General features: G+C 37.7%; 1 protein-coding gene across 2 annotated transcripts in view; it reads right to left on the minus strand.

Moving 5' to 3' along the window:
- Nucleotides 1–26631, minus strand: part of LOC124547635 (organic cation transporter protein-like) — a 155398-nt gene that overhangs the window by 3668 nt on the left and 125099 nt on the right. For both annotated transcript variants that reach the window (XM_047125228.1, XM_047125158.1), the window contains 2 exons: nt 8433–8614; nt 1425–1561 (listed from right to left, as the gene is read on the minus strand). In XM_047125228.1, coding sequence (XP_046981184.1) covers nt 1425–1561; nt 8433–8614 — 319 coding nt within the window. The remainder of the gene's footprint in view (nt 1–1424; nt 1562–8432; nt 8615–26631) is intronic.

Genomic DNA, 26631 nt, shown 5'->3' on the forward strand with positions numbered 1-26631 from the left:
AAATATGCTGTTGAAACTGAAACATTGTACTTGATTCAGTGATCCTCGGTTCAATTTGTGGTGTAGTGTGATTGTTAGTATGTAGTGGTCAGTAAGCACTATGAATTTTCAGGCACCAAGCTTGCCAGTACGTCAGATCTTTTTGCTGGGAGTATAGACTGTGTACAGTCCTCTGTCTATTGTGAACCTGTTAAGGGATGCAGTCACTGGTGATTTGATGTAAAGGTAACACTTGCACCGTGTACACTGTCCAGTCACATTTATGTAAGCACCTGTCAAAAGCTTGACTAACCACCTTAACAATGGCCAGCTGCACTAGGTCTTGGATGGGGGATCCATGGTGTGAATAGCCTGATTGAGTTTGTCCCACAGATTCTCAATTAATTTTAAATCTAAGGAATTTGGTCACCAAGGGAGTATGGTAAATTCATCTTGGTGCTCTTCAAACAATGCGCATATGCTGAAAGGTATTGCATGTAGGGGTGGACATGGTCCCCAAGGATAGATGCATACCTGTTTGGTCCACTGTGTCTACCAGCAAGACAAGATCACCCAGGGAATGCCATGAAAACATTTCTCAGAATTTAACACTTCCTTCTCCAGCATGGAGCCTCCCAACAGTTGTTGCAGAATGCTTGCTTTTGGACATGATTCATAAAGAGCACCTGTCACCACTCAGTGGATGCACTGTTGCGGTATTGTTGTGCAAATTCCATCATTGTGGGTGCGTAAACCAGGCGCACGCTGTGGAGACCTGTACACAGTAACATTTGCTGGACAGTAATAGAGGAGACACTGTTGGTAGTCCCTTGGTTCATCTGTGCAGCCAGTTCCCAACAGTTGCATATCCGTAGTACTAATCTCTGCGGCCATTGTTCATCCTTGTCATCTACAGCCTGTCGTGCACCACGGTTGTCTCGGCACTCATTTTGGGTAGCATTGTTTTGCCACGCATGGTATTCTTTAACCACTGCAACACATGGACATTTTACAAACCTATCCATTTTGGAAATGCTTCCACCCTTGGCCTGAAAGCCAGTGGTCATATAATTTTGGATGTCAGATAAATTTCTCTGTTTCCACATTACGATGATGATTACACTGTTTTCCACGTCCATTTGACATGCATTATATACCCTCCATTGCTAGTACTGCACCTTCCACTTGTGAATGATTGTTGTATGTTGACATCAAACACAGGTGGCAGTCACATTAACATGACTGGACTGTATAATATTCCAATACTATCTTGATCTTGTCTTTCCTGTGTGTCTTGGCTTCTCTTTCACTATTACTGTCACTGTCTCAGTCCTTGCTCTATCTGTTCTAGTAAGCCCTATTCCACTTCATTACAATTTCATCTTTTAAGTCTGTAATCTACTCACATGTCAGTATTATGAAGAAAATGACAAATTGACACTTACTTTTCTTGTTCTTCCATATCTTCAATTGTATCTGGTAGTTTTCGATTTAGAGTTTCTGGCAATATCAGAGCCAGAAATGCTGCAGTGGTAGACACTGTACCAAATATTAGAAGCGGTAATGGTCGCCATATAGTATTCTGAAACATTCGGCAATCAAGTGCATTAATGTTGTGCATTTAAATGTAAGAAAGGCTCTAATACTTGTTAAAATTTTGAATGCAATTTAAATATTAATATATAAATTAATGAAAGCTCTAATACATATTAAAATTTTTAACACAATTTAAATAGTGCTATATAAATTAATAAACAGCTCAGTCACTGCCAAGTTATTTTGATATTTAATAAGTGCATAAAATATTTATGAAGAAAAGCTTTGACTGAATCACTTTCCATTATCAGTAGTGATCCATAATACACTGTTGTAACATCATATAAAAAGCTTTCTTTGAAAGCTATATAGAGTTGGTGACTGGTTGAAGTACGGAGTATTACCTATCGTAAATATATGTGGAAGTGACAAAAGTCTTTTTCCCAGAGTAGTGCAGTGACTTTGTGTGGCATGGACTCAACACGTTGTTGGAAGTCCCCTGCATAAATACTGAGCCTTGCTGATCCTATAGCTATCCGTAGTTGCAAAAGTGTTGCCAATGCAGGATTTTGTGCATGAACTGACCTCTCGATTACGTCCCTTTAATTTTGAGTGGAATCTATGTTGGGTGATGCGGGTGGACAAATCATTGACTCAAATTGCCCAGAATATTGTTCAAACCAATTGTGGTCTGGTGACATGTTGCATTGTTGTTTGGGAATATGAAGTCCATGAATGGTCTTCAAGTAGCTGGACATAACCATTTCCAGTGGTTCTGTTCGACCAGAGGATCCAGTCCATTCCACATTATTGGCAGCTAACACTTATGTATTTAAAAAAAAACAATAGATTAAGTTTTCCCAGGTGTCAAAAATATAGTACTAGATAGATAGAACACTGGTTTAATCAAAATGATTAAATTTAAAGGCAATAAAGGCACAACTGATGTGATTTAATGCGAAACAACAAATATCAAAAAAACTTTTAAGTTAATAACACCAGGAGCTTCAGAAATAATTTTTTGTCAAAGTCCTGGGGTATGATACTTTATTTGTTTCTTATTCCACTGATCAATGTTGTGAGTACACCACAGAAAATAGACTGTGTCAGTTTTCCAAGTTCGTTGTCTTTACATTCTATGGTATTATGAAACTGTGCTATTCCATTTCATAATGCCGTTTCTGTACTTAAGTTCACAACAGAAAAATAAATTTTGCTGATAAATATTACATAAAAAATAAATATTACAGAAAATCCCCATACGAAAATACACAGGGTGAATCACTTATAACTTGCACTGCAAATATTGCAGAAATGGAAAGTGCTATTGATGCTCGGTTTTCACAGAATGGATTGGTAGTCATCAGCTCATATTGTTAGGCAATAAACAGTGTATAACAATACTTAGAAAGAGTATTTTTGCGCAAACTAACACTATTTAAAATGGTATGATGCCTATTGACAAAACAAAGCAAAAGTAGACTAAAATAGAATATCAGTGGTGTATGTCGCAGGATTCTAATGCAAGTCATTTATGAGATATCGTGTTTTGAAAAGTTTCCACACTGACACTTGTTTGTGCCTTTCAACCTGCTTAGTTGCTAGATATGATGTTATTATGTTTGCTTACAGTGTGCTTGTGTGCTCCTTGGTGTATTGCAGCTTGCTAGTCAGTTAGCATGTGACAGTCCAAACAGTAGCTCGGGAGTGGATGATGGGATTTACCGATGCAGAAAAAGCTGACATGCTCAAAGTGTATGGAGAGTGTAGCAAGAATGCAGTTCATTCTTGTATGATGTATATGGCAAGATATTGCAATAGATGTCAACCATCTCGGCAATTGTTTGTCAATGTCTTCAACCAGTTACATGAAAGGGGTAGTGTAACACCTAGACAATGCAACAGAAGGAAACAAGTGATGACAGAAGAGAGGGAAATTAATGTTCTTGTTGCAGATGCAACTGATATGCACAGTAGCTATCGTGCAATAATATGAGGAAATGGCATGAGTCAGGCCAGATCCTACAAACTCTCCATTGGCATAAACTGCATCCCTATCATGTCTCTCTCCATCAACAGCTGCATGGAAACAATTATGAGAACTATGTTGACTTCTGTACATGGATATTAAAACAGGATACTCCAGATGTATCAAACATCTTGTGATGAAGCCAAATTTAACATTCATGGACAATGGTGTGGGTTAGTGAACCATCAGCTCATGGGCCCATTTTTTCGTAGACAGAAAGCTGAACGCACACAAGTGTCACTGTCTCCTAACAGATCATCATCCCTGGATGCTAGAAGACATTGCTCTGCAGGCTAGGACAAACTTCTTCTATCAACATGATGGCTGTCCAACACATTGCACACAAATTACTGCAGCATGTCTTCATGAATTGTTTCCAAATCATTGGACTGGATGCAGATGACCTGTATCTTGTATTTTATTTTATTTTTTTAAAATTTATTTATTTCTTGTTCCAGTGATCCATGTTGTGACAATATTGCAGGATACGGAATGTGTCATAAATCTATGGTAGCACATAAAAACAAAAGAAAATGATTTCATAGATAATGGCCGCAGAGATGAGTACGCGTAAACAGATATGCAACTGTTGGGAACTGGCTGCACAGATGAACCAAGGGGCTATCAACAGTGTCTCCTCTACTACTGTCCAGCAACAGTAACTTAGGTTCTACTAAAGAAAATCAATTTTGAGAGATAAATAACTATTACAAAATAATAAATGTTACAGAAAATAAATATAGCAAAATATGTGTTTACAATAGAGAATAGTCAGGATTACAAACATAGATTTGGGCATATATTTGCATTTAACAAAACAAGAAATGCTAAAAACTGTAATTCAGTTATTCTTCTATTGTTCAAAATGATCCTTGTAATAGGAACTGCCTTAAAGATTTTTTTAAACAGGAACTCATCTTCTACTAAACACTTAATTCTTCAAGGGAGGGTGTTAAAAACCTTACAGCCAGTGAAATGGACTCCTTTCTGTACCACACTGTGCAGTTTAAAAATTGAGTTTTTCTTTCCTTATGAAGCACATCAAAGAGAATATATACAGGGTTATTACAAATGATTGAAGCGATTTCACAGCTCTACAATAACTTTGTTATTTGAGATATTTTCACAATGCTTCGCATACACATACAAAAACTCAAAAAGTTATTTTAGGCATTCACAAATGTTCGATATGTGCCCCTTTAGTGATTCAGCAGACATCAAGCCGATAATCAAGTTCCTCCCACACTCGGCGCAGCATGTCCCCATCAATGAGTTCGAAAGCATCGTTGATGTGAGGTCGCAGTTCTGGCACGTTTCTTGGTAGAGGAGGTTTAAACACTGAATCTTTCACATAACCCCACAGAAAGAAATCGCGTGGGGTTAAGTTGGGGGAGCGCGGAGGCCATGACATGAATTGCTGATCATGATCTCCACCACGACCGATCCATCAGTTTTCCAATCTCCTGTTTAAGAAATGCCGAACATCATGATGGAAGTGTGGTGGAGCACCATCCTGTTGAAAGACGAAGTCGGCGCTGTCGATCTCCAGTTGTGGCATGAGCCAATTTTCCAGCATGTCCAGATACGCGTGTCCTGTAACGTTTTTTTTGCAGAAGAAAAAGGGGCCATAAACTTTAAACTGTGAGATTGCACAAAACATGTTAAGTTTTGGTGAATTGCAAATTTGCTGCACGAATGCGTGAGGATTCTCTACCGCCCAGATTTGCACATTGTGTCTGTTCACTTCACCATTAAGAAAAAATGTTGCTTCATCACTGAAAACAAGTTTAGTACTGAACGCATCCTCTTCCATGAGCTGTTGCAACCGCGCCGAAAATTCAAAGCGTTTGACATTGTCATCGGGTGTCAGGGCTTGTAGCAATTGTAAACGGTAAGGCTTCTGCTTTAGCCTTTTCCGTAAGATTTTCCAAACTGTCGGCTGTGGTACATTTAGCTCCCTGCTTGCTTTATTCGTCGACTTCCGCGGGCTACACGTGAAACTTGCCCGCACGCGTTCAACCGTTTCTTCGCTCACTGCAGGCCGACCCGTTGATTTCCCCTTACAGAGGCATCCAGAAGCTTTAAACTGCGCATACCATCGCCGAATGGAGTTAGCAGTTGGTGGATTTTTGTTGAAATTCGTCCTGAAGTGTCGTTGCACTGTTATGACTGACTGATGTGAGTGCATTTCAAGCACGTCATACGCTTTCTCGGCTCCTGTCGCCATTTTGTCTCACTGCGCTCTTGAGCGCTCTGGCGGCAGAAACCTGAAGTGCGGCTTCAGCCGAACAAAACTTTATGAGTTTTTCTCCGTATCTGTAGTGTGTCGTGACCACATGTCAATGAATGGAGCTACAGTGAGTTTATGAAATCGCTTCAATCATTTGTAATAGCTGTGTATTGCGCAGTGGATGTAAGGATTCCAAGTTTCTTAAAAAGATTCCTGCATGTGGCTCTAACTATCTGCTTGTCTTTAGTTTTTCTCATATTTCAGAATAAAAACTCAGTCATCAGTTGCAAATATATTTGACAAGTGAATGTCATCCTCAAATATGTTCTAGAGTTGCCAAAAAATAACAGCTATGAATAAAATAATTTTCTCCTATTTCTGAATCTTTAGAGATTTTGTGAAACTGGATTCAGTTTGTTTTACTGTAATTAACAGAAAGATCTTTTATGTCAACCCAGTCCACAATAACCCTAAAAACCTTAATGAATGACACATGAAGTTTGTCTAATGAATTATCGATAAGTATCATAATGCCATCACAAGGATGGTCAATGTACAATATTCTGTACAAAGAGGTACAAGATTAACAAAAATAATAAAAAGCAAGGTCCCAGACCTGAGCCCTGAGGCACTCTTCATGTGGTGATCTGATGATATTGAGAGAGCTATTCTACTGTACAATACAGCAGACCTAAGTCCCAGAAGACACATTGGGTCAAAATGAGGTGAACATTGATCCACAGACTAAACTAATTACCACTGGACAGCAGTTGGAAGAAGAGCATGAACTAACACCTAGGAATCTATTCTGACTAATATCTAGAGAGAAATTCCAGTCTTCATATTTATGAAACGTGCACCTTCGTGCCTCAGAATTCAGAATTATTTTATGGGGAATCTGTTTCAACAATCAAAGAAATGATGAAAATTTCATATCTGATCTCTAGATTTTAACTTTATTCATAGACTCTGCAGTGTGTGCCAATGAAAATCTGTAACAAACTGAAAGGGAGAAACTACCACAGCAAGGATTTAGCACTGACTACAAAGAAAATTACACTCTATCATTGAAAATAAATTTTGTTATTCAGTAAAAGAATTTCCAATTGATGATACCAGGCGCTTCAGAGACTAATGTGGACAACTTGTGCTGGCAACAGTAAATTAAATATTAATTTTAGTAAGAAAATATTATGGACAACACATTTCAATTATATTTGTTATGTTTAAAAATACGGTAACAAAAAATAATTTATTGTTTGTATCTGAAGAGCCTCATGTACTTTAAATCAGTGATTCACATTTCTGTCTAATGAAACAATAAAATTCTGATTCTCATTCTACAGAACATTTTTCTGTAGATTAAGTCTGTGTTAAATACATAAACTAAGGGAAAGGCAATCACTCACTTATAGTGGATTGATGTGTTGAACATAGAATCACATAACAGGAAACACTGATCACACTTTACACTTTTTCTAGTAAAAGTATACACATTCACACACACACACACACACACAAACACACACACACACACACACACACACACACATCACCACACAGCCACCTGAATGCACACTTCCATGGTTACAGGAGTATGTGGGTATGTGTCTGTGGTTGTGTGTGTGAATGTGTGCCTTTACTAGAAAAGTGCAAGAATTCAAAAGCTAGTATCAACGGAGCTACATGTTTTTATACTCCACACATCTGCCCATTATACATGAGTGGTTGAATTTCCCTTATTTTACGAATTGTTATTAAGTTTGTGTTATATATGCATAGTGAAGTGGCTAGGTTGCATAAAAAGTCATACAACATGTGAAGAATGACTTTATCAATCACAAAGTATGCATGACATGTGTTGGAGTTATTTCCATCTTCAGAAATCTAAAACAGAAATATAACAAAGGAACTTGTATACAAAAATACAAACTACTTTTTATACAGTAAAAACTAAGCTACATTAAAAATAAGTAGTCTGTGTTATTTGTTTGTCAAGTCCAACTCACCTGGATGAGTGCTTTAACGCACAACTACCAGGATTTGGTGAGGTGAGTGTGCCCTGTTTTGAATCATCCTCATGGATTAACATTGAGGGATGGTGAGCCAGCCAGCCTTAATTGATTTTTGGCTACTCACCAGACCCTACTAGGTAAATACTGGACTGGACCCACACCTTACCTCTCATACATGCTACACAAACATTTAGAAAAATGTTCTCACACTTGAGCATGAGATTTACTGTAGATGCAGATGGATGGGGTGCACAGATTCCATCCCACGAGGGGGTGGTGGCACCCGAGGAGTATCTGACCATCCACAATCACTATGATGCCGAACTCTGCAGAGAAGTGGGTAAAGGAAAGGAAGACAAAAATAAAATGATATGTTTCTCAAGTTCCATAGTGTCCATTGGACCTTCTCTATATCAAATGCCACCGTGACATTTATCATTGGAATACCTGTCAATGTTCTGAACTTTTACCACATAAAACCTAAGGATTATATATTCCATGTGTGCTTACACTTTACTTCACTAAACTGTTTTAGGTATTGCACATGTGTGTGTGTGTGTGTGTGTGTGTGCGTGTGTGTGTGTGTGTGTGTGTGTGTGTGTGTGTGTGTGAGTGTATGTATGTATGTGTGTGATGCTCTTACCAAAACATTGATGTATGGAGCAGTCATGCCCCCCATGCGAGCACATGTTGAACTAGCTCCCAATGCCACATTGCGAACCACAGTTGGAAACTGCTCTGCTGTGAAGATATATATTGTGCCATATGATGCAGTAATGGCTAATTTTCCCAGCATTGCAAATGTGACCACAAGCCAAGATGTGCCTGTAAAAATACAGTATTACAATATGGTATGGTAAGTGTTTGGTCAAATAGAAATTATTTAAGGAGTAAACAAACTCAGTTGAGGTACTCACTAGTTAATAAGCATGTAGGCCAGACTGAGAACTTGCTAGCTTCCAGACAAATCCTCTGTGGACATTGCTGCAGCTCAAGTGGGTGAGTCAAACCTGCAATGCTAGCACGATGTCATTGGGGCAGTGTAGCTTTATTGATGTGTGTGTGTGTGTGTGTGTGTGTGTGTTTGTGTATATGTGAAGGAGCATTTGTCTGAAAACTGGCAACGTTCTTGGTCTTGTCTGAGTGCCTATTGATGATTCAGGGCCTCAATTATTCAACATTACAATACCTGTAGCAAAGAAAAATTCAGCCAAGAAAACTAATTAATTATGAGACAGAAGTGCTGGCTAGTGCTTACCTTAAGGCTCAAAATGTTTAATACTGTTTATAGACAAACATAAAATTAAAATTGACAACACAATCCTATTTCTCATAACTATTAGCTCCTTCCTTAGGGAGAAGGGAGGGAAAGTTAGTTCCTCTAATCCTGGTGTCTGAGTTGTCTGCCCTTCCTTTTATCACCTGAGCCAAAATACCCCTCTCTTCTCCCCAACAAAGGAAAAAATAGTTACAAAAGCGAAGATAGTGTTATCACTTGTACTTTTATGTGTTTTATTCACACCTGGACATTCCATTGTTTGATTTTATAATAAATGAAAAGCACCAGTTCTACCAAGAACCGACAGAAGATTCAGTCTGATTTTATTTTTATATGTGTCTTTTGGCCGTACTAAGCACTTTCGTTCCCCTAAAGGGTAGCAATTATGTCTCAAAATTCAATGTTACAATAATTGAAATACAAAAATAATAGTGGCCAATCTCCTGTTATTCTCATTAACAATTTTGTTAACAGCTTTTTTTACAATCTCCACAAAACAAGTCCAATAACAAACACCACATGCAAAAGAAAAAGCAAATGTGGGACATAGATAAAAAAAGATCCATTAGTCTCTAAAAAAATTGTACAGCTTAGATAAAACAAGTAATGATTAAAGCTTTAAAACCTACTGCAGCAAACACTTCAAGTAGCCAAAGAACTAGAAACAAAATCTCATATAAAATATTAAAAATGAAAGTCAAGGCCTCAGACTAACTGTATATTCAAATTGTGTACTGACAAACTCACAGACACCAAACAAAATCAAACTTATCTGCAGCTAAAAACCATGATTGGGGCAGATGATATAATTAACTTCCTTAACGAGTATTTTGCCACAGCAGAGAAAAAACTAAGTGCAAAAAAAACGAATCTGATGAACACAGAAAGACACAGAAACCATTTGTTGAAACAATGGTATGGTACTTTCTGTGACAGAAGAATAAACACAGGAGATAATAAATAACTTAAAGTCAATAAAATCATTGGAATTATTAGAATTATATTTATGTTGTTGTTGTCTTCAGTGCTGAGACTGGTTTGATGCAGCTCTCCATGCTACTCTATCCTGTGCAAGCTTCTTCATCTCCCAGTACCTACTGCAGCTTACGTCCTTCTGAATCTGCTTAGTGTATTCATCTCTTGGTCTCCCTCTACAATTTTTACCCTCCACGCTGCCCTCCAATGCTAAATTTGTGATCCCTTGATGCCTCAGAACATGTCCTACCAACCGGTCCCTTCTTCTTGTCAAGTTGTGCCACAAACTCCTCTTCTCCCCAATTCTATTCAATACCTCCTCGTTAATTATATGATCTACCCATCTAATCTTCAGCATTCTTCTGTAGCACCACATTTCTAAAGCTTCTATTCTCTTGTTGTCCAAACTAGTTATCGTCCATGTTTCACTTCCATACATGGCTACACTCCATACAAATACTTTCAGAAACGACTTCCTGACACTTAAATCTATACTCGATGTTAACAAATTTCTCTTCTTCAGAAACGCTTTCCTTGCCATTGCCAGTCTACATTTTATATTCTCTCTACTTCGACCATCATCAGTTATTTTGCTCTCCAAATAGCAAAACTCCTTTACTACTTTAAGTGTCTCATTTCCTAATCTAATTCCCTCAGCATCACCCGACTTAATTCAACTACATTCCATTATCCTCATTTTGCTTTTGCTGATGTTCATCTTATATCCTCCTTTCAACACACTGTCCATTCCGTTCAACTGCTCTTCCAAGTCCTTTGCTGTATCTGACAGAATTACAATGTCATCGGCGAACCTCAAAGTTTTTATTTCTTCTCCATGGACTTTAATACCTACTCCGAATTTTTCTTTTGTTTCCTTTACTGCTTGCTCAATATACAGATTGAATAACATCGGGGACAGGCTGCAACCCTGTCTCACTCCCTTCCCAACCACTGCTTCCCTTTCATGCTCCTCGACTCTTATAACTGCCATCTGCTTTCTGTACAAATTGCAAATAGCCTTTCGCTCCCTGTATTTTACCCCTGCCACCTTTAGAATTTGAAAGAGAGTATTCCAGTCAACATTGTCAAAAGCTTTCTCTAAGTCTACAAATGCTAGAAATGTAGGTTTGCCTTTCCTTAATCTAGCTTCTAAGATAAGTTGTAGGTTCAGTATTGCCTCACGTGTTCCAACATTTCTGTGGAATCCAAACTGATCTTCCCCGAGGTCGGCTTCTACCAGTTTTTCCATTTGTCTGTAAAGAATTTGCGTTAGTATTTTGCAGCTATGACTTATTAAACTGATAGTTCGGTAATTTTCACATCTGTCAACACCTGCTTTCTTTGGGATTGGAATTATTATATTCTTCTTGAAGTCTGAGGGTATTTCACCTGTCTCATACATCTTGCTCACCAGATGGAAGAGTTTTGTCAGTACTGGCTCTCCCAAGGCCGTCAGTAATTCCAATGGAATGTTGTCTACTCCCGGGGCCTTGTTTCGACTCAGGTCTTTCAGTGCTCTGTCAAACTCTTCACGCAGTGTCGTATCTCCCATTTCATCTTCATCTACATCCTCTTCCATTTCCATAATATTGTCCTCGAGTACATCGCCCTTGTATAGACCCTCTATATACTCCTTCCACCTTTCTGCTTTCCCTTTTTTGCTTTGAACTGGGTTTCCATCTGAGCTCTTGATATTGATACAAGTGGCTCTCTTTTCTCCAAAGGTCTCTTTAATTTTCCTGTAGGCAGTATCTATCTAACCCCTAGTGAGATAATCCTCTACATCCTTACATTTGTCCTCTAGCCATCCCTGCTTAGCCATTTTGCACTTCCTGTCGATCTCATTTTTGAGACGTTTGTATTCCTTTTTGCCTGCTTCATTTACTGTGTTTTTATATTTTCTCCTTTCATCAATTAAATTCAATATTTCTTCTGTTACCCAAGGAGTTCTACTAGCCCTTGTCTTTTTACGTACTTGATCCTCTGCTGCCTTCGCTACTTCATCCCTCAGAGCTACCCATTCTTCTTCTACTGTATTTCTTTCCCCCATTCCTGTCAATTGTTCCCTTATGCTCTCCCTGAAACTCTGTACAACCTCTGGTTTAGTCAGTTTATCCAGGACCCATCTCCTTAAATTCTCACCTTTTTGCAGTTTCTTCAGTTGTAATCTACAGTTCATAACCAATAGATTGTGGTCAGAGTCCACATCTGCCCCTGGAAATGTCTTACAACTTAAAACCTGGTTCCTAAATCTCTGTCTTACCATTATATAATCTATCTGATACCTTCTAGTATCTCCAGGATTCTTCCATGTATACAACCTTCTTTTATGATTCTTGAACCAAGCGTTAGCTATGGTTAAGTTATGCTCTGTGCAAAATTCTACCAGACGGCTTCCTCTTTCATTTTTCTCCCCCAATCCATATTCACCCACTATGTTTCCTTCTCTCCCTTTTCCTACTCTCGAATACCAGTCACCCATGACTATTAAATTTTCGTCTCCCTTTACTACCTGAATAATTTCTTTTATCTCATCATACATTTCACCAATCTCTTCGTCATCTGCAGAGCTACTTGGCATATAAACTTGTACTACTGTGGTAGACGTGGGCTTCATGTCTATCTTGGCCACAATAATGCGTTCACTATGCTGTTTATAGTAGCTTACCTGCACTTCTATTTTTTTTATTCATTATTAAACCTACTCCTGCATTACCCCTATTTGATTTTGTATTTATAACCCTGTATTCACCTGATCAAAAGTCTTGTTCCTCCTGACACCGAACTTCACTAATTCCCACTATATCTAACTTTAACCTATCCATTTCCCTTTTTAAATTTTCTAACCTACCTGCCCGATTAAGGGATCTGACATTCCACGCTCTGATCCGTAGAATGCCAGTTTTCTTTCTCCTGATAACGAAGTCCTCTTGAATAGTCCCTGCCTGGAGATCTGAATGGGGGACTATTTTACCTCTGGAATATTTTACCCAAGAGGACGCCATCATCATTTATCCATACAGTAAAGCTGCATGCCCTCGGGAAAAATTACGGCTGTAGTTTCCCCTTGCTTTCAGCCGTTCGCAGTACCAGCACAGCAAGGCCGTTTTGGTTAGTGTTACAAGGCCAGATCAGTCAATCATCCAGACTGTTGCTCCTGCAACTACTGAAAAGGCTGCTGCCCCTCTTCAGGAACCACACGTTTGTCTGGCCTCTCAACAGATACCCCTCCGTTGTGGTTGCACCTATGGTACGGCCATCTGTATCACTGAGGCACGCAAGCCTCCCCACCAACGGCAAGGTCCATGGTTCATGGGGGTAGGATTATATTTATAGAAATTATTTATAGAAATTTATAGAAATTAAATATTATTTGCAGGAGGTCTAAGGACATCTTACTCAACCAGTTAACACATCATTTGCAGAAGTAGTGATCCACAACTGCTTGAAAACAGCACTGATAAAACTGATACAGAAAATGAGTATCAATATAGGGCAGAGAATTGTAGACTCTTTTCTTCTGTTAGTTATTTAATGAACGTTTTGGTCACTGCATATCTAATGAAATACCGATTAATCAGTTAACTCGAATTCAGATTACAGACAGGTAAATTCACTATAGTTTTGACTGTTATGAGTTACAGAGTCACAAGTTTTGGACAAATTCAAATTATGCATGTGACACAGTATTTTTGTTTATGGCACTGACCACCACTCTTATAAATTGTAATGTGGCTGCTTCTATCTTTCTGTTATCTTGTAAACCAAATTGTGCTTCATTAAAGAGGCTATAATTGTTGAGGCAGTTCATTAATCTGTCTGTCATAATGAATTTCATTATTTTTGAGGATGTCAGTAGAGAGACAGGCTTGTAATTTCCATACTTTCTTTATTATTTTTCTTTGGTGGAGGCAAAACACTTGGCTTCTAAATACTCTGAGCTGAAAGACTTATTTACTATCTTAGTTAACGGTGCTTGTATATTTTTGCATGTTCTTTGAGTACACAGGGGTGCTTCCTTTATACATGTTGTCTCTTTTTCTTAAATTTTTTGCACCCTTTTCCTGACCTCAGACTCCCTGGATGGCAAAAACATCACTGTACTTGCTGCATATTTTTTTCTATAATAGCTACATATAATATTGGCATGTTTGTTGCAATTTCTCTGCTGTACTCAAAATGTATTCATAAAATTTGCTAGTTCATACAGATTCATTGATCAATCTCTGCCTTTTATTAATAAGTTTATTTTTTATTGTCTCTTTTTTTCTCAGCCTTGTTGGGACTCTTGCTAATTATATTATATATTAATGACCTTACATATAACCAAATAACTCAGATTTTTTTTTCAGATACTACAATTAGCTTTTTCCAGACAGAACTTCATTATAAAGTGTAATCTGAAATAGCTGCACAAATATTCAGTAAGATCTAGATATATTTCAAAGCAATGTAAAGATTGGTAATTTGCTTTAAATGCTTAGTAAGATAAAATGTGCACTTAACAAAACACAGAAATGGAGTATCCTATGGCCACCATATCAGTGAGTCACACTCAGAATCAGCTAATTTATGCAAATACCTGGGCATAAGAACTTGTGGGGATGTGAAATGAAATGATCACATATGCTCAGTTGCAGATAAAGAAGATGATAGACTACTGTTGACTGATCGGATACAAGGAAAATGCTGTTAATCCATTAGGAGATGGCTTACAGAATGCTCAAGTAACCTAACCTGCCGGCCGGTGTGGCCATGCGGTTCTAGGCGCTTCAGTGTGGAACCGCATGACCGCTACGGTCGCAGGTTCGAAACCTGCCTCGGGCATGGGTGTGTGTGATGTCCTTAGGTTAGTTAGGTTTAAGTAGTTCTAAGTTCTAGGGGACTGATGACCACAGATGTTAAGTCCCATAGTGCTCAGAGCCATTTGAACCATTTAACCTAGCCTAGAATACTGTTCAAGTGTGTGGGCCCCTTACCAAATAGGCCTAACTGGGGATGTTGGACATATATAAAGAAGGGCAACACAAATGATGACAGATTTTTTTGACCCATGGGAGGATTCTGAGAACCTGAACTGGTGGATGCTTGTAAATAAATGTCAAATACTCTGTGAAGGCCTACTTACAAATTTTCAACAGCCGTACTAAGTGAGGAACGGAGGAACATCCTACAACATCCTATGTTTTGCTCCCTTAGGGACTGCAAAGACAAGAGTAGACTAATAATTGCATGCACAGAGGCACTTAAGTAGTCAGTCTTCCTACACTCCATACACAAATGAAACAGGAAGGAACCCTACTGTAACATGTAGTGAAATGGAAAGTATTCATTATTCTGCATTTCAAAGGATTTCTGTTTTTAGCATCATAAATTATTTTGTCACTCAGTGGCCGCAAACAGTAGTTGTGTGAGTGAGTTTTTCTTCTGTGAATGTATGTGTGTTTTCTACTTCAGAAGAACATATTTTGGCTGAAATCTTAAATGTATAGCAATCTTTTCATCATGCCTGACTGCTACTCAACATCTTCTCTATATAGTGAATAGCGATCCATCCTTTTCATATTATCAATGGAGTGATATTCACACATCTTGCGAAAATTGTGTGTGCCAGTCTCTCACTCTCTCACTCTGTGTGTGTGTGTGTGTGTGTGTGTGTGTGTGTGTGTGTACTGCTCCTGGATGTTAATGCATAGGTCTGGTATGAATGTGTTTTGGTCCTTTATCACTATACTTGCAATGTCAGCAAACGTCATAGTTTTTGCAAAGTAATCCTGTGGCTTTGGTAAGTGGTTCAACAAATATGAGACCAAAATGCAGTATATTGAAGACAAATATTTGGGTAATGAGAGGGCAGAAAGCAATCATTGTTAAACCAAATAGAAGGGCTTCAGAAGTAAGTTTCCTACACTAGGCAGCTAACCTGAAGCAGCAGTTTTCTAGATCACTGCATCCTTCAGTATTAGTGCTTATGCAATAATATGTTTGTAATGATGTGCAAATACGTCACCAAAGAAATTGCTAGTTTTCCAAAATTGTGGATTCAGATAATTGTTTACAGTCATTTAAGAGAATAATTCTCAGTGTACTATGCATGTGCACTTCACATTCTTTTTGTCAATATGCTACAATTAATGCATTCCATGATACATAATTATAACTCTTTTAGCAGTGCTTGTGTTTGCGATGAATCAACTCAGATCTCACTGTCACAACAGCTGTTATCATATTACTTTGTAAATGTTGTACCACTGAAGTTGGCCACTATGAATACATCCATTCATTCTCTTGGTTCTCAACACTATGACAAAGTTGAGATTTTTTGATTGTTCACATATCTGAAGATTCTTCTTTGTGATGAGAACACAACAGATGAATGACTGAGTGAGTCAAGATTACATTTGTGCATGCCCCCCACCCCCTTTTAAAAAATGCTGCTATTGAAGATATTTTTCATGGGTCCCACTGCCAAGTCCACTCCATCTCATTACTGATGTGTGTCATACTTTTTGTATAATTTAATACTAACATTTTAAATGGTAAATTGTCACTGAGTATGTCTGCAGTAATATTTATATGTATGTGGGAAATGTTTTTTCCTGTGTGATTTCACATTTATATCTCAGTACAGTAGTAACAGTGGTAATCTTGGAGTCATATTCTGCTGTTTTACACAGAATGAGATGTAGGTGGCAGATCGCAGTTCTAATATTATGTGTGTGCTAAATGGTAATGCTCATCCACATATAGTGTACTCCCGATTATTGTTGCGGGGATTATTCATGCACAGAGTACCATTTCCATTGTTATCGATAGCCTGTTCTGTGTAAATCAAAAATAAACTCAGTTTTCTGATTTTTATCAGTATGTGTCAGTGAAGCATCTTAGAAGAATTTGTAAGAGAGATGATGGAGAAATGAAAGAAACGTGTTGACATTAAAACAAAAATTAGAATCAATTGTCAGACTTGAGAAGGGGGAAACTGCTGCAAACATAACTGCTGATTGTGGTATTGGAAAGCAGACTGTTTGGGACATTAGAAAGCAGAAAGTATAGCATTTTGTCAGGAAATGTGATTCTAGTTTTTGAATTGAATTGAATTGAATTTTATTTAATCCTGTAAGATTACACTGTGTACAGTAAATGTATGTGTGATATAGGACATGTCAAAGTAGTAACATTCATTATCACTTATTTTTCTACCCCTTTAGCTTACATTTTTACATCATTGATAATGAATAACAATATATACAAATTTAATGGCATAAGTATTCTGCAACACTGTAAAACACTTTTTCAATGAGATAGTGTTTAAGTTTCTTTGGAAAGTCATTGTCAAGTACACTATCTTGAAGGTTTTTAGGCAGGCTTCTTAGTAGTCTGATACCAGAGTACTGAGGTCCTTTTTCTAGCATTGCCAGTCCACTTCATTCTCCTTTCTTGTATTGTGTGTGTGTACACTAGCATTTGTAATCCAGTCCTCCCTACCTTTTGTGATGTACATTATTTTTTGTATACATACAATGATGAAAAATTTAAGTTATCTAACTTCTTGAAACAGTTTCTGCACGTTTCAGAGGTCTTTCTTCTTAAAATGCTCCTAATTGCTTTTTTTGTAATGTGAACACTCGGTTTGTCTCTTGTTTGTTTGAGTTTCCCCACACAGTCACTCCATACTGTAAGTATGGTTCGAAAAGTCCATGATACACTGTACACAGAAGGTTCTTGTCTGAATACTGTGATAGCTGCATCGTTAAGAATATGACAGAGCTCAGTTTCTTACAGACATTATTAATATGTTTTTTCCATTTCAGTTCCTTATCCACAAGAATACCTAAGAATCTAGCAGATTCTACTTCTTCCAGCCTTGTTCCATCAACCTCTAAATCCTTGTATACAGCCTTCTCCTTGTTTATAAACACTGCATACATAGTCTTTTTTAGATTTATAACCAGTTCATTTCCAACAGCCATTGAGCTGTGACATTTGCTGATATGTATGCTCTTCTCTCAAGCTGTTCCATATTTTGGTCAGTATTTAGTATTGTCATGTCACCAGCATACAATACTTTCTTTTCTTCCTCCTCAACACCTATATCATTAACAAACAATTAAATAACAATGGCCCCATTATCGAACCCTGCGGCACTCCATATTTGATGGGTTTGGTTTCTGACGGGTATGAGTTTCCCAATGATACATACTGCTTGTGGTTGCTCAAGTATGATTTTATCCATTCACCTGGTTGCCCTCGAATGCCATAGTTGCCTAATTTTTGTATCAGAATTTAATGGTCAATGGTGTCAAAAGCTTTTGAAAGATCCAGACACATTACAGAGACAACCTTTTTTTCATCTAAGGGCTGTAAAATGTATTCTGTTAGACTGGCAATTGTTGTTTCTGTAGATTTACTCTTTCTGAAACCATGTTGTGAGGGTATGAGAATGTTATGTTTGTCCAAATAGTTAACTAATCTGGCATACATAAGCATTTCTAGGATTCTCAAGAAACCTGATATAAGTGAAACTTGTTTGTAGTTGTTGGGGTTGTCTCTATCCCCTTTCTTGTACACTGGCACCACCTTCGTTATCTTCAGTTTTTCTGGAAAAATTCCATCTATGAAAGAACAGTTTGCTATGTTAAGCAGTGGTGTTATTATCTGCTCACTTACCAGCTTTATTACATGATTTGATATTTCATCATCACCAGCTGATTTCTTGGACTTCAGTTTCTGTATAGTTTTCCATAGTTCATCTTCCATGACTGGTATTAAGAACATAGTACTGCATGATCCTTTTGATACCTTAATACTCTTCTGTTTTTGACTATTTCTTTCCAATTTTAAGTTTTCTACTACACTGATATAGTTATTATTCAGTATGCTTGCTATTTCCATACCATCTGTGACCACTGTGTTGTCTATTTTTAATTGACCTAATACCTTCTTCTTTGTTTGACCCATCTTTTTCCTTTCTTTCAGCATTAATTGCATTCCAAGCTGCCTTTGCCTTGTTTTTTGAGTTCGTTATGGTGGTGTCAATTGCTCTTGCTTTTGCTTCTCTTATTGTTTTTCTATACTTCTTTTTTTTAACATTTTTGTAGTTTTCAGCTTCGCCCATCCATCTCAGATCCTGCAGCTTCCTTTGCTGTTCTAGTATTTCACTGGTAATCCACTGTGTTTGATATTGCAACCTTTCTTGTCTCTTTACATTGGGAAATGCTACATTAAATGGTATTTAATTGTTGAAATAAATACATCATATTTTTCATTTACACTCTGGGCCTGTAGGGTTTCATTCCAGGTTTCCTTACTTAACATTGTTCTAAAGGTGTTGATATTTTGTTCACTGATGATCCTAATTTCTTTGGTTGTTGGACCATCTGCAAAGAAACATGAAAAGATCTACATCTGATGAATTAGATGTTGATCCTTTGCAATGACTTAGCCAAAAACAAGCAGAAGGTATCATTGTTTCTGGCTTGATGTGTGCCAAAAAAGTTAAATTTTTTCATGAGTCTCTAGGATTAGAGGGAGAATTTAATGTCTCATATGGATGGCTAACCAGATTCAAGCAATGTCATGGGATTTATGAACTTACTGTGCAAGGAGGGTGGCTTAGTTGAAATGTTGTGACAGCTGATTACTTCCGGCAAGAGTTCCAGTAATTTGTGGAAGAAGAGAATTTCACACCAGATCAAATTTATAATGCAGACGGTGTGAAAATGTCTGCCAACCAGATCACTTATTTTTAAAAGCAAATTTTGTGCTCCTGGATATAAGTCATCTAATGAACTCATTACAATTCTGAGCACCAATAATGCTTCTTGGAACCACACAATGAAACTAATAGTGATTGATAAAAACTAAGTATGCAAGGATATCACAGCTAAACATCTTCCTGTGTATTATTACAACCAAAAAGTACCATGGATGGATAGTGAAGTTTTCAAAAATTGATTTCGCACACATTTTCTACCACAAGTTCAGTGATTTCTGGAAGTGGAAGGATTTCCACAGAATGCTTTTCTATTGCTTGATAATTTCTACATCTACATCTACATCTGAAAATGATTGTGAGGTGCACAGCAAAGGGTACATCCCATTTCATCAGTTATTAGGGTGTCTTTCTGTTCCATTCACGTATGGAGCATAGGAAGAATGATTGCTTGAATGCCTCTGTGCGTTCTGTAATTATTTTAATCTTATCCTCATGATCCCTATATGAGCAATATGTAGAGGGTTATAGTATATTCCTAGAATAATCATGTAAAGCCATTTCCTGAATCTTTGTTAATAGACTTCCCAGGATACAGTAGTTTACATCTGTCTTCAAGAGTCTTTCAGTTCAGATCCTTCAGTATTTCTGTGACCCTCTTCCACAGATTAAACAAACCTGTAACCATTCATGTGTCCCTTCTCTGTATACATTCAATATTCCCTGTTAGTCCTATCTGGTACAAGTCCCACACACTTGAGCAATATTCTAGAACCAATCACAAGAGTGGTTTGTAAGCAATCTCCTTTGTAGATTGATTGCACTTCCCCAGCATTCTACCGATAAACTGAAGTCTACCATCTGTTTTACCCACAACTGAAACTATGTGATCATTCCATTTCATATCCCTACAAAGTGTTACACCCAGGTATTTGTAACAGTTGGCCAATTCCAATAGTGACACATTGATATTATAGTCATAGGATACCATGTTTTTTCATTCTTCACACCCTGAAGACAGGATTCTCGTATCTGATTATCATCTCATTATAACTAAGTTTTCACCTCCTAATGTGATTGCATTATTTTGCCAAGTGACCAAGGCGTAATTGCATCAGTAGAAGAGCACTATCAAGCTTGTCTACTGAGAATGCTATTGGTGAGGATGATTTTCTGGTATTCAGAAAAATTGACAATTCTATATGCCATACATGGGATTTCTGATGCCTGGCAGGAAGTCGAGCCACACACACTATTTCAGTAATGGAGGAAAATTCTTTCAGATATAGAAGAAGGTGTTTTTCAAGATTTCAGTGATGAAGAAATAACAACATCACAAATAATGAATCTGGCAACATGTTTAATTGGTTTTGAAGATGTCGATGAAAAAACTTGAATGAATGGCTGAAGATCGATGTGTGTGAAGCTGGCTTCCAGTACTTGAGTGACACCAAAATTATGTCCACTGCTTCACAACAAAGCAAAGAAGAAGACAGTGAATGTGAAAGTAGGGATGAAGCCAGTGACCTTGTCAGTCACTGTACCACATAGCAATGTGTTGATACGTTTGATATATGGGCCAGAGTGGATTTCAGTAAATGACATTACTGCTGCAAGAAAAATTTGAAATGCTGTATGAAAAACTGTCAACTCCTCTCCGAAACAGACTAACGTCATGCACTATTTTAGGAAATAAAAAAGCAATATAGCACCTATCCAAAGCACTTAGATAAACTATTGAACAAAGGATGCATTTGAAAATATATTGATTATTTGTGAATTTTGATTATTTGTGAATCTTCTGCCCAACATTACCCTGAATAATTACACATTCATATGTAAATATGGTCACATGCTGATTGCTTAATTTTTTAAAAGTATAGTTGTGAGTTAGCAACTCCTACCCACCTTGCACATTACAAAAATAGAAATTCTTCTATGGAATACGAGTTGGGTAGGAAAAACTTTTCCAGTTTGTTTTCAGATGTAACTTTTCTCTCTGTGAGATACTTTATGTGATTGGGTAAGTAATTAAAAATTTGGTGGAAGCATTGTGCATCCCTTTTTGTTCTAAAGACTGCCATAATGAGGAATAATGAATGTAACATTTTCTGGTATTGTAATTGTGTACAGCATTGTTCCTTTTGAACTGCTATGAATATTTACAACACACTTCATGAGGGAATAAATACGAGGTCTATTCAAAAAATTCCAGAACTTCATCCACAAAATTTTTCTGTGCTTACATTTTACTTATTGTGCATGGTCTCCTTCAAAATACTCTCCTTCACAATTGATACACTACTCCCAACAACGTTTCCACTTCTGGAAGCAATCTTGATATGCCTCTTGCTGGATCACAAGAAGTGCTGCATGCGAAGTTTCTTTTATCTCATCTATTGTTGCAAATCTTCATCCTATCAATGAGGTTTTCATCTTTGTAAATAAAAAAATGTCTGCAGGGGCCAGGTCTGGAGAGTATGGAGGATGAGGCAGCACAGTGATGTCATTTTTTTGGTACAATACTTATGTTACAACAGGGATTAATGTGCGAGTGCATTATCGTGATGAAGAGCCATGAATTGTCTTGCCACATTTCATGCTGCTCTCACATTTTCTTGCAGGCACTGCAACACGTCCCAATAGTACCATTGATTAACAGTTAGCCCCTGTTGCACATTCTTCAGAGTCAAAGAAAACAGTCTGCATGACTTTGACACTTGACCTGATCTGATGAGCTTTTCTTGGTCTTGAAGAACTTTTCCTGATCCATTGTGAAAACTGAACCTTGGTCTCAACATCATAATCATAGACCTATGTCTCTTCACCAGTTATGATTCTCTTAAGGAATATCTCATTCTCATTTGTGCTACCCAAAAGCTCCTCACAGATTGCGAGGTGAAGGTCTTTCTGGTCTTGACTCATGAGTCGTTATATGAACTTGGCGGCAACATGATGCAATCATAGTTGCTGTGTCAGGATTTTATGACATGATCCAACTGATATGTTACATTCTTCAGCTACCTCTCAGACAGTCAGTCTTCAGTTGGCATGCACAATGTGGTTGACATTCCTGACACGAGCATCGTTGGCAGACAACAAAAGGCTTCCTGAACGAGGGTCATCTTTACCATCCATCCGCCCATTTTTAAACCATGTGAATCATTTGTAAGACCTAGTATGGCTTAAGCACTCATACAGGCTTCTTGCATCATTTGGTGTGTCTTTGTAAAGGTTTTCATGATGAGTTTAATGCACAATTTAAGCAGACACATCGCTCCTCTAACTCTGCCATCTCAAAATTCGCAAACTCTGTGATGCAATCTTTTGCTACTAACAGATATAACAACTAACAGATATACAACAATGAAATTTCTGGCAGTTACACAGCAAAAAAGGCATGTGCTGAGATGCCAACCACATTTTGCCCCCCCCCCCCCCCCACATAGTTATGGAATTCTGAATGTTCCGGAATTTTTTGACCAGACCTCATATACTATGAAGCAATGGTCAGAATGCCCAAAGCCTTAAACAGATGGCTGTATAGGACCTAATATCGAACCATGGGGGAAGGCTGATACCACGTGCCTCCATTGTGACTTTACGGTGGCTGGGTAAAATCAGGTATGAATGAAACTACTGCACTGCAATTGGCGAGAAATTTAGGCTGCTACGTTTCGTACTTAAAATGTCATAGACGATAATGTCAAAGTCTATGCTGAAGTCTAAGAACCACATGACAGTGGCCTCTTTTGCACCCATGTGAAGCCTTGGGCCATATTTTACCTTCATCAAGGCAAGTGTTGTGCTGCGATGTTTACGGAAACCTGATTGGTATTCTTCTGGTACGTTATTTGAAGTTAGGTAGCTTGTTAGCTGGTCGTGGAGTCTGCATTACAAGGCGTTGGACACTGCAGGAAGATTGCAAACAGGTCGGTACTCAGAGCATGCACGCAGCGTCCATTTAGGTAATGGCTTCGCTAGTCCCTATTTCCAGGCCGCAAGGAAAACACTTGTGCGTAAGTAGTGGTTGAAAGTATCTGTTGCAATGTGCAGTAGTGGGTCAATAATAAGATTTATCATTTGGAATGTGATGTCATCGTCTACAGTTGATGATTTAATTTGTGATTTAATTGTGGTTGTAGCTTATGTGAAGTATCGTTTCAGTCGATTGGCTGGGAAAATGGGAGAACCAGTTCCTTTTACTTTGCCTATGACAAGACCAGGCAGGTTTTTCTGTAGGAGAAGTGGTGCATTTCTGTTGTCGGTTATGTATTGGCATGTCTGAATTTCGTATTTCTCACAGCTTGGCGACTGTTCCGCTTCTGCTTGTAAGTAATATCATTTTCAGACGTTGGGCGTAGTTTGTATGCCCGATGTGCAGAGTCTTTGAGATACATGAGCTATTTCAGTTTTTCAGTTACCTATGTGTAGGTTTTTTCCTTATGTTTTCAGCTGTTAGGAGGCATATTTGTCATATAGGAGAGTAAGGTTGTTAGTAAACCCATAATGTTATTCGTTATTGTCAGAGAATAGAACAGAAGGCGTCCCCTACACTATTTCGTGCACCTAAGTTACAAGTTCAGATAAACTAATGCGTTTGAAGCAGTCAGTAAGAACAGGTAAAAGTCGATGAATTCCTAATTGAGTCAACAGAGTAAATATTGCAGTATATGGCACATCAAAGCACTGTGTTTTCCTATTACGGAAGCTGTTTTGTGTGGAGGAACAAGCCTTAAATTTTGACATACAGGCTTTCTACTGCGTATTTTTTCATTCAGGTTGTTCCGAACGTTTGCATCATTACCGTTTTACGGTTTCCTAGATAATGAAAAATATAGCTTTCGCTTCCAAGAAAACGGTAATGTCAAGTAAAGATCACCCCTCTGATACATGGCCATGGGATTCTCCTGCAGTTTTGACTGCTGTTTCATTTTTGGTGTGTACTGGTGGATCCATGTAACAGACACAGTTACAAAAGACTCACATTGTTATGAAAATAGCCTTTCGTAGACGAAAAATTCGTTTTTGTACAGTAATTAAGAAATCGCGCAGCCATCTTGCACATCGCTTACACGTAGCTAACTCTTTGCCTAAAGGCGTGCAACATTTCCTCTGATACACCAACGACGTCAGCTACTTGACGCCGCCTTAATAGCCAATACAACACCGTGCAGTTTTTCGGAAACTGTCATCCGTGGTTACAATTTTAGGACTCCTTTCACGTAGGTCAACTCCAAGAAACATTGAACTAGGTAAGAATTCAGCTGTATAGTTACTAAATTTTGAATAATTATGATCCTTCCATATCGATACCACTTTCGGGTGAATTCGCGTTTCCATAAAAAAGGAGGAAATTTTATAGTGGGACAGTATGACAGTTATTCCATTAAAATAACGCCAACATGTTTATAATGAAAAGATGTATAAAACACATTTCTCATATCAAGTAGGCACGTGATTTATGTGATTGCGCAACAGAACCATCACGAACTTAGTCATCGTTATGAAGCTTATCCATTAAGGATATTTTAGAACCCGTGAGTATTAACTGAATGTAAATACATAAAACTGCAACCAGTCACGTTTTTTGAATAATTAATTATTATTCCATGAATCGGTTTTCGAACCTTTTCAAGTTCATCTTCAGATGGTTTCTGGACGTTACATCGTTATTTCTAGCATAAGGGTGCTAGCTTGCGACATATGAACCTGAAGATGAACCCCAAAAGGTTCGAAAACTGGTTCATGGAATAATAAATAATTAGTCAGAAAAGTGACTGGTTGCGGTTTTATGTATTTACATTTAGTCAATGTTGATCCAAAACAGGTTCATTTTGTAATTTTTTGTGATTTCCACATATTATTCTTACACTATGTCTTCAAGGAAAGAATACTTTCTTTCATAAAGATGAGTTACTCCAGAACTTTATTTCATATGACATTATTGATTGAAGATATGCAAAGTATGTCAGCTTACTACTTTGTCTCTCCCCAAGATTTGCAATGATTCTAAATGCAAATGTGGCTGAACTAAGTTGTTTTAGGAGTTACAAAATTTGTTTCTTCAAGTTTAAATTCTCACCAGTACAGGCATTTAAATGTTTGTAGTTTCCAGGCTATTTGCTACTTCCTCTACATGTGTTACATTTATCAAAGGTGTGTGTATCTCTGGGTGTGCTGAACTGAATATGTTGTATATTTTTTAAATTGAGAGTGAGACTGTTTGCAGAAAGCCAGTTGATAAAACCAGTACCTTTAAGAACATTATTTACCAATTCTTCTGTTGCTGTATGTATGTTTGATTGATTACAATACTAGTGTCACCCACAAGAAGAACTAATCCTGTTTGTTGTATATTAGATGAAAGATCATTTACAGATATGAAAAAGGATAGTGGACCTAAGATTGAGCCTTGTGGAACTCTATAAGTGACTCCTCCCCAATCAGAGGAATCACTCATGGACTATGTTGTTTGAATTACTAAGTAGAACTCTCTGCATTCTTTTGGTTAGAAATGACATTATCCAGTTGTTGACTGTATCATCAGGCTCACAAAACAAGAATATTGTGAGTCACACAATGCCTTAGATAGGTCACAGAAAATACCAACTGGTGCTATTTTATTATTTAGTGCTTGTATGATTTCGTGAGTGATTGTGTAAATGGCATTCCCAGTTGAGCAACTCTTCTGAAATCCAAACGATGACATACCAAGGATATTATTGTTGCCCAGGAGGAAAATGATCGAAGAATATATGACCTCAAAAAGTGTGGAAAATAATGTTGTAGCAAAGTTATTCAATAGTTACTGATATCTCTCCTATCACCATTCTGTAAACAACAATGGCATATTTCAATCTGTCTGGAAAA

The sequence above is a fragment of the Schistocerca americana genome, chromosome 1, assembly GCF_021461395.2.
Source record: "Schistocerca americana isolate TAMUIC-IGC-003095 chromosome 1, iqSchAmer2.1, whole genome shotgun sequence".
NCBI lineage: Eukaryota > Metazoa > Arthropoda > Insecta > Orthoptera > Acrididae > Schistocerca > Schistocerca americana.